The sequence below is a fragment of the Salmo salar genome, chromosome 13 (assembly GCF_965601325.2).
Source record: "Salmo salar chromosome 13, fSalSal1, whole genome shotgun sequence".
Classification (NCBI taxonomy): Eukaryota; Metazoa; Chordata; class Actinopteri; order Salmoniformes; family Salmonidae; genus Salmo; species Salmo salar.
In genome coordinates this window covers 102,207,582-102,226,364 of record NC_138303.1, presented here as the reverse complement: position 1 = coordinate 102,226,364, position 18,783 = coordinate 102,207,582, and the positions used below count along the sequence as shown (strand labels likewise).

At 41.5% G+C, this 18,783-nt stretch overlaps 1 protein-coding gene across 1 annotated transcript in view; it reads left to right on the top strand.

The window, feature by feature from the left end:
• Nucleotides 1-11,949, top strand: part of arl15b (ARF like GTPase 15b) — a 71,271-nt gene extending 59,322 nt beyond the window's left edge. The window contains exon 5 of the mRNA XM_014138705.3: nucleotides 5,385-11,949. Coding sequence (XP_013994180.1) covers nucleotides 5,385-5,537 — 153 coding nt within the window. The 3' untranslated portion in view covers nucleotides 5,538-11,949. The remainder of the gene's footprint in view (nucleotides 1-5,384) is intronic.
• The last annotated feature ends 6,834 nt before the right edge of the window (nucleotides 11,950-18,783 follow it).

Genomic DNA, 18,783 nt, shown 5'->3' with positions numbered 1-18,783 from the left:
CGAGTTGATGATCCCTGATCTAATCTCTCCTTCTAAATCGAGCTGATGATCCCTGATCTAACCTCTCCTTCTAAATCTAGTTGATGATCCCTGATCTAACCTCTCCTTCTAAATCGAGTTGATGATCCCTGATCTAACCTCTCCTTCTAAATTTAGTTGATGATGCCTGATCTAACCTCTCCTTCTAAATCGAGTTGATGATGCCTGATCTAACCTCTCCTTCTAAATCGAGTTGATGATCCCTGATCTAACCTCTCCTTCTAAATCGAGTTGATGATGCCTGATCTAACTTCTCCTTCTAAATCGAGTTGATGATCCCTGATCTAACCTCTCCTTCTAAATCTAGTTGATGATCCCTGATCTAACCTCTCCTTCTAAACCTAGTTGATGATCCCTGATCTAACCTCTCCTTCTAAATCGAGTTGATGATGCCTGATCTAACCTCTCCTTCTAAATTGAGTTGATGATGCCTGATCTAACCTCTCCTTCTAAATCGAGTTGATGATCCCTGATCTAACCTCTCCTTCTAAATCGAGTTGATGATGCCTGATCTATCCTCTCCTTATAAATCTAGTTGATGATCCCTGATCTAACCTCTCCTTCTAAATCTAGTTGATGATCCGTGATCTAACCTCTCCTTCTAAATCTAGTTGATGATCCGTGATCTAACCTCTCCTTCTAAATCTAGTTGATGATCCCTGATCTAACCTCTCCTTATAAATCGAGTTGATGATGCCTGATCTAACCTCTCCTTATAAATCGAGTTGATGATCCCTGATCTAACCTCTCCTTCTAAATCGAGTTGATGATCCCTGATCTAACCTCTCCTTCTAAGTCGAGTTGATGATCCCTGATCTAACCTCTCCTTCTAAATCGAGTTGATGATCCCTGATCTAACCTCTCCTTCTAAATCGAGTTGATGATCCCTGATCTAACCTCTCCTTCTAAATCTAGTTGATGATCCCTGATCTAACCTTTCCTTCTAATTCTAGTTGATGATCCCTGATCTAACCTCTCCTTCTAAATCGAGTTGATGATCCCTGATCTAACCTCTCCTTCTAAATCGAGTTGATGATGCCTGATCTAACCTCTCCTTCTAAATCGAGTTGATGATGCCTGATCTAACCTCTCCTTCTAAATCGAGTTGATGATGCCTGATCTAACCTCTCCTTCTAAATCGAGTTGATGATGCCTGATCTAACCTCTCCTTCTAAATCGAGTTGATGATCCCTGATCTAACCTCTCCTTATAAATCTAGTTGATGATCCCTGATCTAACCTCTCCTTCTAAATCGAGTTGATGATCCCTGATCTAACCTCTCCTTCTAATTCTAGTTGATGATCCCTGATCTAACCTCTCCTTCTAAATCAAGTTGATGATCCCTGATCTAACCTCTCCTTATAAATCTAGTTGATGATCCCTGATCTAACCTCTCCTTCTAAATCGAGTTGATGATCCCTGATCTAACCTCTCCTTCTAAATCGAGTTGATGATGCCTGATCTAACTTCTCCTTCTAAATCGAGTTGATGATCCCTGATCTAACCTCTCCTTCTAAATTGAGTTGATGATGCCTGATCTAACCTCTCCTTCTAAATCGAGTTGATGATGCCTGATCTAACCTCTCCTTCTAAATCGAGTTGATGATCCCTGATCTAACCTCTCCTTCTAAATCGAGTTGATGATCCCTGATCTAACCTCTCCTTCTAAATCTAGTTGATGATCCCTGATCTAACCTCTCCTTCTAAATCTAGTTGATGATCCCTGATCTAACCTCTCCTTCTAAATCTAGTTGATGATCCCTGATCTAACCTCTCCTTCTAAATCTAGTTGATGATCCCTGATCTAACCTCTCCTTCTAAATCTAGTTGATGATCCCTGATCTAACCTCTCCTTCTAAATCTAGTTGATGATCCCTGATCTAACCTCTCCTTCTAAATCGAGTTGATGATCCCTGATCTAACCTCTCCTTCTAAATCGAGTTGATGATCCCTGATCTAACCTCTCCTTCTAAACCTAGTTGATGATCCCTGATCTAACCTCTCCTTCTAAATCGAGTTGATGATCCCTGATCTAACCTCTCCTTCTAAATCTAGTTGATGATCCCTGATCTAACCTCTCCTTATAAATCGAGTTGATGATCCCTGATCTAACCTCTCCTTCTAAATCGAGTTGATGATCCCTGATCTAACCTCTCCTTCTAAATCGAGTTGATGATCCCTGATCTAACCTCTCCTTCTAAATCGAGTTGATGATCCCTGATCTAACCTCTCCTTCTAAATCGAGTTGATGATCCCTGATCTAACCTCTCCTTCTAAATCGAGTTGATGATCCCTGATCTAACCTCTCCTTCTAAATCTAGTTGATGATCCCTGATCTAACCTTTCCTTCTAATTCTAGTTGATGATCCCTGATCTAACCTCTCCTTCTAAATCGAGTTGATGATCCCTGATCTAACCTCTCCTTCTAAATCGAGTTGATGATCCCTGATCTAACCTCTCCTTCTAAATCGAGTTGATGATCCCTGATCTAACCTCTCCTTCTAAATCGAGTTGATGATCCCTGATCTAACCTCTCCTTCTAAATCGAGTTGATGATCCCTGATCTAACCTCTCCTTCTAAATCTAGTTGATGATCCCTGATCTAACCTCTCCTTATAAATCTAGTTGATGATCCCTGATCTAACCTCTCCTTCTAAATCGAGTTGATGATCCCTGATCTAACTTCTCCTTCTAAATCGAGTTGATGATCCCTGATCTAACCTCTCCTTCTAAATCTAGTTGATGATCCCTGATCTAACCTCTCCTTCTAAATCTAGTTGATAATCCCTGATCTAACCTCTCCTTCTAAATCTAGTTGATGATCCCTGATCTAACCTCTCCTTCTAAATCTAGTTGATGATCCCTGATCTAACCTCTCCTTATAAATCTAGTTGATGATCCCTGATCTAACCTCTCCTTCTAAATCTAGTTGATGATCCCTGATCTAACCTCTCCTTCTAAATCGAGTTGATGATCCCTGATCTAACCTCTCCTTCTAAATCGAGTTGATGATCCCTGATCTAACCTCTCCTTCTAAATCGAGTTGATGATCCCTGATCTAACCTCTCCTTCTAAATCGAGTTGATGATCCCTGATCTAACCTCTCCTTCTAAATCGAGTTGATAATGCCTGATCTAACCTCTCTCAACCTCTCCTACTTCATAGACTTGTTGCTTTCTCTTTATGTTGAATTAATCATCATTCTTCCCCATTACGTACACTACGCACGCACGCACGCACGCACACAAATAAAAACAATAGACAAACGCTGCGGCACCTTCCAAGCCTGTTCCTGCTCTCTTTCTCTCTCTCTCTTTCTCTCTTTCTCTCTCTCTCTCTCTCTTTTGGAGGAGGGAGGATTGTGTAAGCGAGCGATGAAGTCCCAGACAGGGAAATCTTAATCAGCATTCTTGGCATGCTATGGGAGCTTTGGCTCAAAGGATGTTTTGTTTCATTATTTATTTATTCTCCTTTCTGCTCTGAAACAAAAGGACAAGAGCAGCAGAGGTTTCTGCAGCCTGTTAGTGCAGCTTCTAGTCTCTCCTGTTCCTGTGGGTTTGGCCATCAGTACGGTATGGTGTCCTATGGTATCTTCTGTATTCTCTGAATGGGTTTGAACATGATCTCTCCCCCTTCCTCAGTCTGCTCAGAGAAGAGGAAGTTGTCCCCACTCACTGACACTGACAGACACCCTGATACACACAGCCAATCTCTGGACTCTCCTCTTTAAACACAGATGGACAGAATCTGTTGGAAAAGTTCACTTTTAAGTCTCTGTTTACTCAGATTGTTTAGTTTGATTTATTTGACCTTTTTTCCTATTCCTGTTATCCAAGTGATGGGTCATGTTCATTATGGCACACCATAGCAAAAGATTTAGCAATGGAAAATGAAATCTAGCATTTCATAACTCTTTTGACTCAGTCTGAGCATTTTCTTCTGTTTCATGCCTACTTAACCCTGCTATAGTATCCATAATCCCAACCAGTAGTATTCTGAATGTGAAAAAGGACTCCTCCGTGGACTGACCTGACTCTCGGGGGCTTTGCCAGGTATTTATTCTTGGCCTCTGTGGTGTCAAATGTCAAGGTTCTCCAGACACCGCTTTGCTCTCTCAGATCATTATGACCCAGAGAGGGCAACAAGTAACATTCTGTCACCACGCTGTCTGATGGCCAGGAGACCAGCATTGCCTTATATCACCTGGAGGTAAACCTTCAATGAGACTGTCTGATGGTCCATAGACCAGCATGGCCTTACATCTCCCTGGTAGTAAGCCTTCAATGAGACTGATGTCTTACAGACCCCTTATGGCCATAGAAATATAATCGCTAGAACAGAAAAGCACCTCATTCTATTTCCATGGTTATGGCCTGGCTGGCCATGCCTCATCCCCCCCAGTAGTAAACCACCCCAAAGACGGACCGTTATGGCCTTAGGCCTACCAGCCCATATATGAGTGGTCCTATGTGGTTCCCATATATCACTGGACTGGTCTCAGGCAGCTCCTACGAACTAGTAAAACTATACAGAAACGGTCTGCAATGCTGGCTTGACCATCACCTATCAATCCGTGTCAGTATTGGCAGAACTGAGAGATTTTGAAAGTGTTAAGAGAATTGTGGCAGTGTTTTTGTCTTTTTCAGATTTTTGACATAGCTGGACACTGTGCTTGTTTTCAGAAGTGTGTGTACTGTGTGCTTAAGCTCAGCTGGGAGTTGAAATCACGAGGGTAATCTTTCTCCCATTTGATTCAGAATTGATTGCAATATTTTGGACGTTTGTTATTGTTTTGTTTTCCTGCAGACTTCCAACATGGGACCTGCATAGTTCTTAAGACAATCTTTGTACTTTGGTCTAGTTTGTGGTCTCCACTTGGCTCTTGTTATGTAATGCAAGTATTGGCAGATATTGGTGTAATTACAGAGGAATGAACAGTATTTAGACAAAAACAGTTATGGTATACTATGCTGTACACCCACACATTAAGAACGAAATCACAAATTAGATAACGTTAGAGTTATTTACTCACTGTGACATAATTGCGCCGAAGGAGATGGCTGCCGTTTTACGATCCGGTAACCAATTGTGCTATTGTGTATTTTTTTTTGCGTTATTTGTAACTTATTATTTACATTTTTTTACTTATCTATTTTTTAGTTAACACTTCTTTTATATTTTTTCTTAACTTCTTAAAGCATTGTTGGTTAAGGACTTGTAAGTAAGCATTTCACTGTATTCGGCGCATGTGACAAATAAAATTTGATTTGATTTATGTTTTCAATGAGTGTCCAAACCTCTGAGCTCTCTATCTGTTTCTCTCTCTTTCTCTGTTTCTATGTTAGATAAAGAAGTATTTTGAGCTGGAGCCTCTGGCCCGAGGGAAGAGCTGGATTCTAGAAGGCAGCTCAGTGGACAACATGGATGCCGTGAAACAGAGCTTCACTCAGCTCATTGAGCTGCTGGAGGACAAGGACCAAGACACAGGCAGGATATGAGCTGGGACCTAAACTACTGGGAACTACAAATCCCACAGGACCTGCTGAGCCACAAGAACTACAAACCACACAGGTCCCACAGGACCTGCTGAGCCACAGGGAACTACAAATCCCACATTGGTCGACAGTTAGACCACACAGGAGCCACATCCGAGCTACAAAGCCCATCGGAGGGCATACCACATAGGCAGTCCATACCACACAGGCAGGCCATACCACATAGGCAGTCCATACCACACAGGCAGTCCATACCACACAGGCAGGCCATACCACACAGGCAGTCCATACCACACAGGCAGTCCATACCACACAGGCAGTCCATACCACACAGGCAGTCCATACCACACAGGCAGTCCATACCACACAGGCAGTCCATACCACACAGGCAGTCCATACCACACAGGCAGTCCATACCACACAGGCAGTCCATACCACACAGGCAGGCCATACCACACAGGCAGTCCATACCACACAGGCAGTCCATACCACACAGGCAGGCCATACCACACAGGCAGTCCATACCACACAGGCAGTCCATACCACACAGGCAGTCCATACCACACAGGCAGTCCATACCACACAGGCAGGCCATACCACACAGGCAGTCCATACCACACAGGCAGGCCATACCACACAGGCAGGCCATACCACACAGGCAGGCCATACCACACAGGCAGGCCATACCACACAGGCAGGCCATACCACACAGGCAGTCCATACCACACAGGCAGGCCATACCACACAGGCAGTCCATACCACACAGGCAGTCCATACCACACAGGCAGGCCATACCACACAGGCAGGCCATACCACACAGGCAGGCCATACCACACAGGCAGGCCATACCACACAGGCAGTCCATACCACACAGGCAGGCCATACCACACAGGCAGTCCATACCACACAGGCAGGCCATACCACACAGGCAGTCCATACCACACAGGCAGGCCATACCACACAGGCAGTCCATACCACACAGGCAGGCCATACCACACAGGCAGTCCATACCACACAGGCAGTCCATACCACACAGGCAGGCCATACCACACAGGCAGGCCATACCACACAGGCAGTCCATACCACACAGGCAGTCCATACCACACAGGCAGTCCATACCACACAGGCAGTCCATACCACACAGGCAGTCCATACCACACAGGCAGTCCATACCACACAGGCAGGCCATACCACACAGGCAGGCCATACCACACAGGCAGTCCATACCACACAGGCAGGCCATACCACACAGGCAGGCCATACCACACAGGCAGGCCATACCACACAGGCAGTCCATACCACACAGGCAGTCCATACCACACAGGCAGTCCATACCACACAGGCAGTCCATACCACACAGGCAGTCCATACCACACAGGCAGTCCATACCACACAGGCAGTCCATACCACACAGGCAGTCCATACCACACAGGCAGTCCATACCACACAGGCAGTCCATACCACACAGGCAGTCCATACCACAATGGAACAACCTGATCACAGAGGAACCATAGAACATGGAGTCATTCCCCTCCGCAGAGAATCTATGGGCCACCAGGGTTGTAATGGTTAGAGAAGTAAAAGACTACCAGCTCTCAAACTGTAGAGACCTGGTGGACTGACTCCCTGAAAAGTAGTGCTGAGTGATTAACTGAAATGTCGGTTTAGTTTAGTTTTTTAAAATAACGAATCGTTCAACGTCAGTTCAATTATTTGAATACCATTTACTTCTTTTTTTTCTGTGCGCTCAACGTGCCATTTCTCTAGAGAGATTTCTCTCTGGGGTATGTTGTTCAACTCATCATACAGTAGTTACATACAGAAAACGTGTTAATTAATACAATGACCAGAATCCATTGTGCCTACGGCTGCCTGTTCTCATTGGTTCTTGCTGGGCAAGCTTGTGGGAAGAGATGAGATGATGACTTGGAATAAAATAATAAGTCACCAAATATATATTGTTTTATATACTGTTGAAGTCGGAAGATTACATACACCTTAGCCAAATACATTTAAACTCAGTTTTTCACAATTCCTGACATTTAATCCTAGTAAGAATTCCCTGTCTTAGGTCAGTTAGGATCACCACTTTATTTTAAGAATGTGAAATGTCAGAATAATAGTAGAGACAATGATTGATTTATTTCAGCTTTTATTTCTTTCATCACATTCCCAGTGGGTCAGAAGTTTACATACACTCAATTAGTATTTGGTAGCATTGCCTATAAATTGTTTAACTTGGGTCAAACGTTTCAGGTAGCCTTCCACAAGCTTCCCACAGTAAGTTGGGTGACTTTTGGCCCATTCCTCCTGGCAGAGCTGGTGTAACTGAGTCAGGTTTGTAGGCCTCCTTGCTCGCACATGCTTTTTCAGTTCTGCCCACACATTTTCTATAGGACTGAGGTCAGGGCTTTGTGATGGCCACTCCAATACCTTGACTTTGTTGTCCTTAAGCCATTTTTCCACAACTTTGGAAGTATGCTTGGGGTCATTGTCCATTTGGAAGACCCATTTGCAACCAAGCATTAACTTCCTGACTGATGTCTTGAGATGTTGCTCGAATATATCCACATGATATATATCCAGATGATGCCATCTATTTTGTGAAGTGCACCAGTCCCTCCTGCAGCAAAGCACCCCCACAACATGATGCCTGCCACCCCGTGCTTCACAGTTGGGATGGTGTTCTTCGGTTTGCAAGCCTCCCCCTTTTTCCTCCAAACATAACGATGGTCATTATGGCCAAACAGTTCTATTTTTGTTTCATCAGACCAGAGGACATTTCTCCAAAAAGTATGATCTTTGTCCCCATGTGCAGTTGCAAACCGTAGTCTGGCTTTTTTATGGCGGTTTTGGAGCAGTGGCTTTTCCCTTGCTGAGCGGCCTTTCAGGTTATGTCGATATAGGACTCGTTTGACTGTGGATATAGATACTTTTGTACCCGTTTCCTCCAGCATCTTCACAAGGTCCTTTGCTGTTGTTCTGGGATTGATTTGCACTTTTCGCACCAAAGTACGTTCATCTCTAGGAGACAGAACGCGTCTCCTTCCTGAGTGGTATGACGGCTGTGTGGTCCCATGGTGTTTATACTTGCGTACTATTATTTATACAGATGAACTTGGTACCTTCAGGCATTTGGAAATTGCTCCCACAGATGAACCAGACTTGTGGAGGTCTACAATATTTTTTTCTGAGGTCTTGGCTGATTTCTTTTGATTTTCCCATGATGTCAAGCAAAGAGGCACTGAGTTTGAAGGTATGGCCTTGAAATATATCCACAGGTACACCTCCAATTGACTCAAATGATGTCAATTATCCTATCAGAAGCTTCTAAAGCCATGACATAATTTTCTGGAATTTTCCAAGCTGTTTAAAGGCACAGTCAACTTACTGTATGTAAACTTCTGACCCACTGTAATTGTGATACAGTGAATTATAAGTGAAATAATCTGTCTGTAAACAATTGTTGGAAAAATTACTTGTTATGCACAAAGTAGATGTTCTAACCGACTTGCCAAAACTATACTTTGTTAACAAGAAATTTGTGGAGTGGTTGAAAAATGAGTTTTAATGACTCCAACCTAAGTGTATGTAAACTTCTGACTTCAACTGTATATATAATGTAAGTAATGTGAATAAAGGATGGAGTGTAGAGCGTCTACAGATGAACTCCAAGTAGTGTTACCTGGTTTATTAATAAGTAATCTGCAGTAATGGGCAGTCACTACCATCATTGGGGTTTTAATAATAAAATAATATATACACAACCATAATATAGAACTTGAACCATAACTGTAATGGCAGTCACTACCATCAATTGTTTAATTCTGTGTTGTTACAGCCTTGAACCCACAATATTTTAAATTTTTTACATTTTAAACTGAAATTGAACACCGTGATTAGTTTTCAAAAACCGAACTGAAACTGAACTGACCTCAAAAGGCACTAATCTCTCAGCACTACTGAAAAGGCACATGTCATGTTGGAAATGTAATGCCTTGTCTTCACTCAAAAGAAATATCTCTATTTAAGACATACAGAACATCAGTTTGCCACTATCTTTAATGCTTTATTATCATTCTCATTATTCACTTCAGATTTTTCTGTCCTTTTGATGATCGATAGTTGTACATTGCTACTAGACTGTATGTAGTATGTGAACACTTTTGTGTGGCATTTAGAATAGAATTACTGGAATATGAATTGGGTCATGCTCAATGGTTTAGTCCCACAACACTTACTTGTCTGTGACAAATGTTTTAACGTCAAGGCCTTGAGATGTTTTAAAGCCAAACATTTAAAAGTGTCTTCACAAACATCTTAAACCAAGTTGCAGTATTTTTTTTACTATATTTTTTTGCTTCGCTCCTCACCGTTGATTCACAGGAGGACTCTCTCAATACACAGTAAGAAGAGATTGAGACTAAATGTTAATAGTTGAATTGAAAGCTTTCTCACCGTTGATTCACAGGAGGACTCTCTCAATACACAGTAAGAAGAGATTGAGACTAAATGTTAATAGTTGAATTGAAAGCTTTCTCACCGTTGATTCACAGGAGGACTCTCTCAATACACAGTAAGAAGAGATTGAGACTAAATGTTAATAGTTGAATTGAAAGCTTTCTCACCGTTGATTCACAGGAGGACTCTCTCAATACACAGTAAGAAGAGATTGAGACTAAATGTTAATAGTTGAATTGAAAGCTTTCTCACCGTTGATTCACAGGAGGACTCTCTCAATACACAGTAAGAAGAGATTGAGACTAAATGTTAATAGTTGAATTGAAAGCTTTCTCACCGTTGATTCACAGGAGGACTCTCTCAATACACAGTAAGAAGAGATTGAGACTAAATGTTAATAGTTGAATTGAAAGCTTTCTCACTGTTGATTCACAGGAGGACTCTCTCAATACACAGTAAGAAGAGATTGAGACTAAATGTTAATAGTTGAATTGAAAGCTTTCTCACCGTTGATTCACAGGAGGACTCTCTCAATACACAGTAAGAAGAGATTGAGACTAAATGTTAATAGTTGAATTGAAAGCTTTCTCACCGTTGATTCACAGGAGGACTCTCTCAATACACAGTAAGAAGAGATTGAGACTAAATGTTAATAGTTGAATTGAAAGCTTTCTCACCGTTGATTCACAGGAGGACTCTCTCAATACACAGTAAGAAGAGATTGAGACTAAATGTTAATAGTTGAATTGAAAGCTTTCTCACCGTTGATTCACAGGAGGACTCTCTCAATACACAGTAAGAAGAGATTGAGACTAAATGTTAATAGTTGAATTGAAAGCTTTCTCACTGTTGATTCACTGAAATGCATATTGTGGAGAATAAACTTTAATGTTAATTTTGAGTATTTTAGTAATTTGATAGTATTACCTTTTTACTGGGGCCAAAACTCCTGTCCCTCTGTGTGTAAGAAAAAGTATAGTGTGAAATTGAATGCAGTTTGCACGATACTGAAGTCAAGGAAGTCTGTCAGGAGGATTTACAAACGATAGTACAGGGCCTTCACAGTGGACTGTGTGTACACTATGTGTCTGTTTCATGTACAGCGATCATGACGTGTTCCTTTTTTAATGTTGTTACTGTCACCTTTGAATGTAAGAACACACACACTCACACAGGTCAAAGGTTACAGGTTGGTTATACAGACTTGCTACTCAGAGAGATGATAGAAACCTTTCAAAGCTGTTCATGTACATTTCTTTGCGTCTTACCAATGTAACTTTTATTGGCTGCATCTACTGGTGGGGAATGAGTTAGGTTGACAGTCAGAACACATTGTGTTGTCTAGAAGTGCCTCAATGCTGTCAATCATTATTATTATTAGCAGTGTTGTCAATCATCTGCGACTGTTGTCCCCTTCTGATGACGTGAAGTAATTTCTTACACCCCCTAAGGGTTTAAACTTACCCTTTGGGCTGCCCCACCTGGTTGTCGTGGTTACCAGACTGTCCATGTGGCCACAGGTATATCTCAAGAGTTTTCTGAGCTCTAGATCTTTAGGATATCTTGGATACGTTTAGTCTTTTTAGAGAGAAGTATACCAATACCTGAACATATTGTTGTATTTATATTAATGTATCTACCGTGTGTGTGTGTGTGTGTGTGTGTGTGTGTGTGTGTGTGTGTGTGTGTGTGTGTGTGATAGCCAAACTCTTCAAGCTGCCTTTTTTTTCTAATTCATTTATATCTATATCAAGATCAATTTGTACATTTGTTCCAGATGGTCTTGTTATAATCTGGAAGGGCAGGAACGTGTCTGTGTTTATACTGGAAGAAGAAATCAACATTTAGCAGTTTGCTTTAGTGGCTTCGAGTCTATTCCGAAGGTCTACTGTGTATATACATCATTTATGCATAATTCCACTTGGCAACATGGACAATAAAGGCTAAATAAGGACATGGGTGTTCTCTCCATCAATTCTTTCATTGTGTCAGGTTGCTAGGATACCTTAAATGACCTCAAGTATCAAGAAACAGAACCATATAAAGAGATATGGCCCTGTCAAGAATGATCCAATGCCTTGACAGTATTTCAGACCTTCTTTTGAATGACATACTGGCTACTGTTTCCCACATAAAAAAACTAAAGATCTTAAGAAAGATCTTCAAACTTCAAGTTGACTTGTATAATTTAATGAATTATACTAAACAGAAATATAAAAGCAACATGCAACAATTTCAACAAGTTTACTGAGTTACAGTTCATATAAGGAAATCAGTCAATTAAAATAATTAGGCCCTAATCTATGAATTTGATATGAATGGTTAGGGACACAGCCATGGGTGGGCCGGGATGGCATAGACCCTCCCACTGTGGAGCCAGGCCCAGCCAATCAGAATGTGTTTTCCCCCACAAAAGGCCTTTATTACAGACAGAAATATTCCAGCTCATGAAACATGGGACCAACACTTTACATGTTGCGTTTGTATTTTTGTTCAGTATATATCTGATCAACAGATAATCAGTTGTCGTATCTTTCTTGGAGCCCTGAAACGTAAAGGAAAATGTGCAGTATTTACTGCTTATGGCTGTCCAATGTTGATGAGGACATCACTGACAGATATACAGTGAGATGCAACACCCCAAACCCCAGACCTTGAGGAATTGAAATTTACAGTGCCATAACACGCAACTTTAGCTTTAGTCATCTTCAGAATCTTCAGGAGTTATTCATGGGATGTTTTACGTATTATTTAGTTGATGAGGTTAAGTTTGACATTAAGAAAAAAAAACTGATTTGTTTCATTATTCTCTTGTGTTTGTTTCCCTGGATAAGTCAATCCTCTCGTGATTGGGACAAAGGAAACCCTCGCCCTGCAGCCTGCTAGTGTGTGTGTGTGTGTGTGTGTGTGTGTGTGTGTGTGTGTGTGTTTCAAGTACAGTGATGAGTCATACAGGGCTTTGCCTCAAACAAACATCTCTTAATTGTCTTGGCATTTAGACCAGAGAGCATAAAAACAGAGATTTCAACGACATATTCTAACAGGGGCTTCCTGACTGAAAACAAGCCCTTGTGACATCACATCTGGCACATACAGAGCCTACTAAATTCAATATTCAATTCTATGGTCTGGCATGTCTAAATGGTGACACACATGTAGGAGTTCACACTCATTGATTGGCCACCATTAGATGGAGATCTATATGATATGTGCGTCAGACCAAGTACATTGATCATGGTCGAAATGGCACATGGCCTTAATGTTGCATGGATTTAATCAATAATTATATACAATATATATGATATAGTACTGAATAGGATAGAAATGTGCCCAAAATATGCTGTCTGGAGCCACACTCTGAAGGACATAGAATCTTTCCTGTTTGCCCTAAAAGTCTGTCTCTTTGCTTTCGTTTAAGAGGGCTTGAAAACTTCTCTCAACGCTGAGAAATGCTAATTAACTTCAAATGAAACAATGGTACTTGTTTAAACATTCTTATAGTTATTGCAGTTGTGTGCGTCTGGGAAGAGAAAAATTATATTTTAAAAGAAGTTAAGTCCATTTCCAATTGCTCTGACTATCTCAGACAAACATTAGTATGCAGACAGATGAACACTTGGGATTAATCTGAAAATGTAGACCATGTCTGAACAACTTCATAAAGCCGCCTGCAAGACAGAAACTTTAAATCTGTTCTCGCTTTTATCCAGCGCAGTTCTGGCTAGACAGCATTACGCTAATCTTCTTTAAAAAGTCTACTCTGCCATTTCCATTTCACCTGGACATTAGCACACTGTTTCCCAGGAAGTTTCTAGAAAGAAATATGGAATGATGTTACCGTAAGCTGGGAGTCTTGTTCATAACTTCATGACATTTGAGTTCCGTATTCAACATCACTTACTTTTCACTCTTTTCATTCACAAAGTGTCTCAGAGTATAGGATCAGTGCTGATCTAGGATCAGTTTTTATGACATTTTTTTACCATAGTTATATGGACACGGGGGACCTGATTTCCTGATCCTAAATCACCATTCGCACTCTGAGATGCTTTGTGAATATTGGCCATTGTGTGCCTTTTGGCCGGACAGACCCTTTCCCATTAGCCTATTATATCTGACAGGGACTGAGAGAGGAGTCCTCCAGAAGTGTGAAAAGGAGATTAAAATGAGCTGAAAATACATTCCCGTCTCTGATTTCCCTATGACTATGTTTCAAAGACTCCTGCCGGGGACTAGTTCACCGGCCGTAGTTTTCTTCCTAATTGATGAATGCTTTATTGTAGCATGTTGATTTTTGGTTTCAAAGTTAATTTTGTATTTGAGTGAGTAATATAATTTAATTGAATGAGAACTAAGTGGAAGTTAGTTTTCCGCTTCTTTTGATGGAACCTTATAGTGGTTCCATTGGAATGCTGGAGAATGCCTAGTGGAATGCCTAGAAGTCCATTGGCATTTCAAATGTTCCGTGCACCCATTATAAGGCACCCATTCAGAAATATTTTATAACCAAATACAAAGACTTGATGTAGAAAGGATGCCTCATACTTACGGTAACTTCAATGAGCAAACGTTTAATTTCCAGTCTAATACAGTGCCTTCAAAAGTGTTCACACCCCTTTATTTTTTCCACATTTTGTTGTGTTACAGGCTCAATTTAAAATGGATTAAATGTAGATTTTGTGTCACTGATCTACACACAATACCCCATTTGGAATTTTCTTTGTAGAACATTTTCAAAAAATACAAATAAATAAAAAGCTGTCTTGAAGCAAGTATTCAACGCCTTTGTTATGGCAAGCCTAAAGTTCAAGAGTAAAAAAAATGTGCTTAACAAATCATGGATTCATTCTGTATTCAATAATAGTGCTTAACACGATATTTGAATGACTACCCCGTCTTTGTAACCTACACATACAATTATCTGTAAGGTCCGTCAATAGAGAAGTGAATTTCAAGCACAGATTCAACAACAAAGACCAGGGAGGTTTTTCAATGGCTCGCAAAGAAGGGCACCGATTGGTAGATGTGTTTAAAAAAATATCCCTTTGAGCATGGTGAAGTTATGAATTAGGCTTTGGAGGGTATATCAATACACTCAGTCACTACTAAGAGACAGGCGTCCTTCCTAACTCAGTTGCCGGAGAGGAAGGAAACTGCTCAGGGATTTCACCACGAGGCCAATGGTGATTTTAAAACAGAGTTGAATGGTTGTGATATGAGAAAACTGAGGATGGACCAACAACATTGTAGTTACTCCACAGTACTAACCTAAATGACAGAGTAAAAAGAAGGAAACCTGCACAGAATAAAAAATCTTCCTAAACATGCATCCTGTTTGCAACAAGGTACTTAAGTAATACTGCAGAAAATGTGGCAAAGATATGAACTTTTTTCCTGAATACAAGCGTTCTGTTTGGGGAAAATCCAACACAACACATCACTGAGTACCACTCTACATTTTTTCAAGCATGGTGGTGGCTGCATCATGTTATGGGTATGCTTGTCAAAGGCAAGGAATAGGGATTTTTTTAGGATCAAAAGTAACAAAATACAGCTAAGCACAGGCAAAATCTTACACAAAAACCTGGTTCAGTCTTCTTTCCAACAGACACTGGGAGACAAATTCACCTTTCAGCAGGACAATAACCTAAAACACAAGGACAAATCTACACTGGAGTTACCAAGACAACATGGAATATTCCTGAGTGGCCTAGTTACAGTTTTGACTTAAATCAGTTTGAAAATCTATGGCAAGATATGAAGTGGCTTTCTAGAAATAATCATCAACCAACTTAACAGAGCTTGAATAATTTTTCAAAGAATAATGGGCAAAAAAGTGTGGAAAAAGTCAAGGGGTGTGAATACTCTCTGAAAGCACTCATACGAGACTATATTCACTCTAGACTTCTACAAGTTCAAGACAATTTGGTATCTACACTGAACAAAAATATAAACGCAACATGTAAAGTGTTGGTCCCATGTTTCATGAGCTGAAATAAAAGATATCAGAAATGTTTGTCCTGTACAACCGCGGTCCTTCCACGGGGTACTTAAATTCCTAAGTTTAATAAAAAACTTTTATTGAATCCAACCACAGTTTTTTCCCAAATTTTTGTTGCTCAAAAGGAGACATAGCAACCTTGAAGGACTACGGAAGCTGAGATTCAACTGGCACATGTGCGTTCTTGCTGAGTTGAGCAACACCAATTAGGAAAAAGCCAGTGGTTGTATTTGATAAAAGTTTCAATTAAAATGATGAATTTCACCACCACGCTGAAGGAGCGCGGTTGTACAGGACAAACATAGGTACAGGTTACCGTTCTCAAAATGAACATTTTTACAAGTATCAACTGATGATAACTCAATGTTGTTGCTAGCAAATCCCACAATCAGCTATCAAAACTCAACTCCGCCTCGATATAAGAGAATGAAGTTGAGCGTTGCTCAGCTAGCTGGGAGCAAGACAATGTGCTACAACATATAGCCTGATCTATGCATCTGGTCAGGGCCAGATAACTACAGTATGCCATGGCCTAAAGAAATGTGAACTGTTATGAGATAAAGAATAGAGGACACACTGCGTTCCTCTGTGACTACATCCTAATCTGTAAACAACCCAAATCAATGTCTCGGATCTACTCGTTCAGAGAGGTGGCTGCTTCAATGATCTGATGACAGACTCCTATCTGGATCGGAACAACAAAACATTTCAATAGATCCCCCAACCCGAGTCTGTTCTTTTTTTCAGAGTGAGTGGTACTGTACTGTTTAAATTTCAATATATCCCCAATGTTAGTTCATTCTATTTTCAGAGTGAATGAGTGGTACGAACACCCTGTGATGTGCTCCCAGCTACCAGACAGCCCCCTGCCCTGCAGGGAGTGGGGACCTACTGTGACACACTAGTCCCGTTCCACAGACATCGACTCATTCTCATACGTTTCTATTGAACTCCTAAGAGGAACCCAGCAGGGGTCCATTGCGTGCCTGGTCTGGTCTGTCTGTCAGGGCTCCAGGGTCAGGTCTATCTGTCTGGGCTACAGGGGTCTGTCTGTCTGTCTGTCTGTCTGTCTGTCTGTCTGTCTGTCTGTCTGTCTGTCTGTCTGTCTGTCTGTCTGTCTGTCTGTCTGTCTGTCTGTCAGGGCTCCATAGGTATGTCTGTCTGTCAGGGGTACAGGGGTCTGTCTGCCTGTCAGGGCTACAGGTGTCTGTCTGTCTGTCTGTCTGTCTGTCTGTCTGTCTGTCTGTCTGTCTGTCTGTCTGTCTGTCAGGAGTACATGGGTATGTCTGTCTGTCCGTCTGTCCATCTGTCCGTCCGTCCGTCCGTCTGTCTGTGTCTGTCTGTCTGTCTGTCAAGGCTACAGGGGTCTGTCTGTCTGTCAGGGCTACAGGGTTCTGTATGTCTGTCTTCTGTATGTCTGTCTATGAACAGGAAGAAGGAAAGGGTTAATGTACTGTATGTAACACACTGTGAAGTAACTGTGTCATCCGGTCCATCTAACTAGACTCTAGTCCAAAAAGGTCCTCACTTTCTGGGCGATGGTATTGTGTGTTGGCAGAGCTTTGAGCACCCTGTCAAGCACTGTCTAACACTTTTCATATAAAGTTATGTGGTCAGCAACACATCATTTTTGTGAGTAATTGGTTCTCTCTCTTCTCTAACAGGAATGACATTTAGTCCATTATTCAAGATTAATTGTATATACAATCCAAACAGAAGTTCTTATTTAAAATATGCTTATGATAATTTCTATGACTTCATAATCTATGACCGTAACTTTAGTAATGAGTCACTTGTTCTCAGTGAAACCTTCCAGGTTTTGCCTTTCATGCCATGCCAAGGTCAGGAGAGTAGAGAGTAGAGAGTAGAGAGTATAGAGAGAGAGTATAGAGAGAGAGAGAGAGAGAGAGAGAGAGAGAGAGAGAGAGAGAGAGAGGAGAGAGAGAGCACCCCACCTCTGATGCCACCATGGGAAATTCTCTCACTCAGCTCAGCCTCGGCTCAGACTGTCACATCAGCATTTCTGTAATGTTGTTATATTAGCTGTGTGGACTTCCAGTCCCAGGCAGAAGTTTCCAAAACAGACAGACAAGGACCAGTCACGGCACACACAGTACGATTAGGATCTTCTTTCCTACTGCTGAAATGTAATTACATGAGATAGTCTCAGGTTCTGATCCGAGGCAGAGAGAGAGACGGAAAGAAGAGAGTGCTGCTGGGCTGGTTCCTGTCTGCTGGACGCTGATGCCACTAGTACCCTCAATCACGCGCACACAGCTCAGCAGACAGCCCAAACACAACAAGCACAGAAACTGAGTCAGCTTTTCTCACGTCTGGGGAAACGATGCCAAACAGGCCAAGCTGAGGTTCTGTCGATCAGCCACACGTTTTATCTTCTGTGGCTGAGCTGGGCTCTACCGGTTTAAATGTCTGTGACTGAGTGACACAGTCCTGTCCTGCACATAAAGATAAATAAATAAATACACCATCTATCTATATGGTCCTGCAGCACAAAGTGAAACAATCACAGCCAGACAGTCAGTCATTTTCTACACTTGGTGGAGGAGGATGGCTGAGGAAGAGCTCATGGAGCAGTAATGACAGAAATGACTGACTGTCTGGCTGTGATTGTATCACTTTAATTGGAGCATATTGTAAATGTGATGATGATGTAAAATACTGGACTGGATTCCTTACACAGGAGAGGGAAAGTAGGCTACGGTATATATAGTATTCTTCAGGACATTTGCTGTGAGTCTCGTGTGTAGAAATGATAGAAGACACACG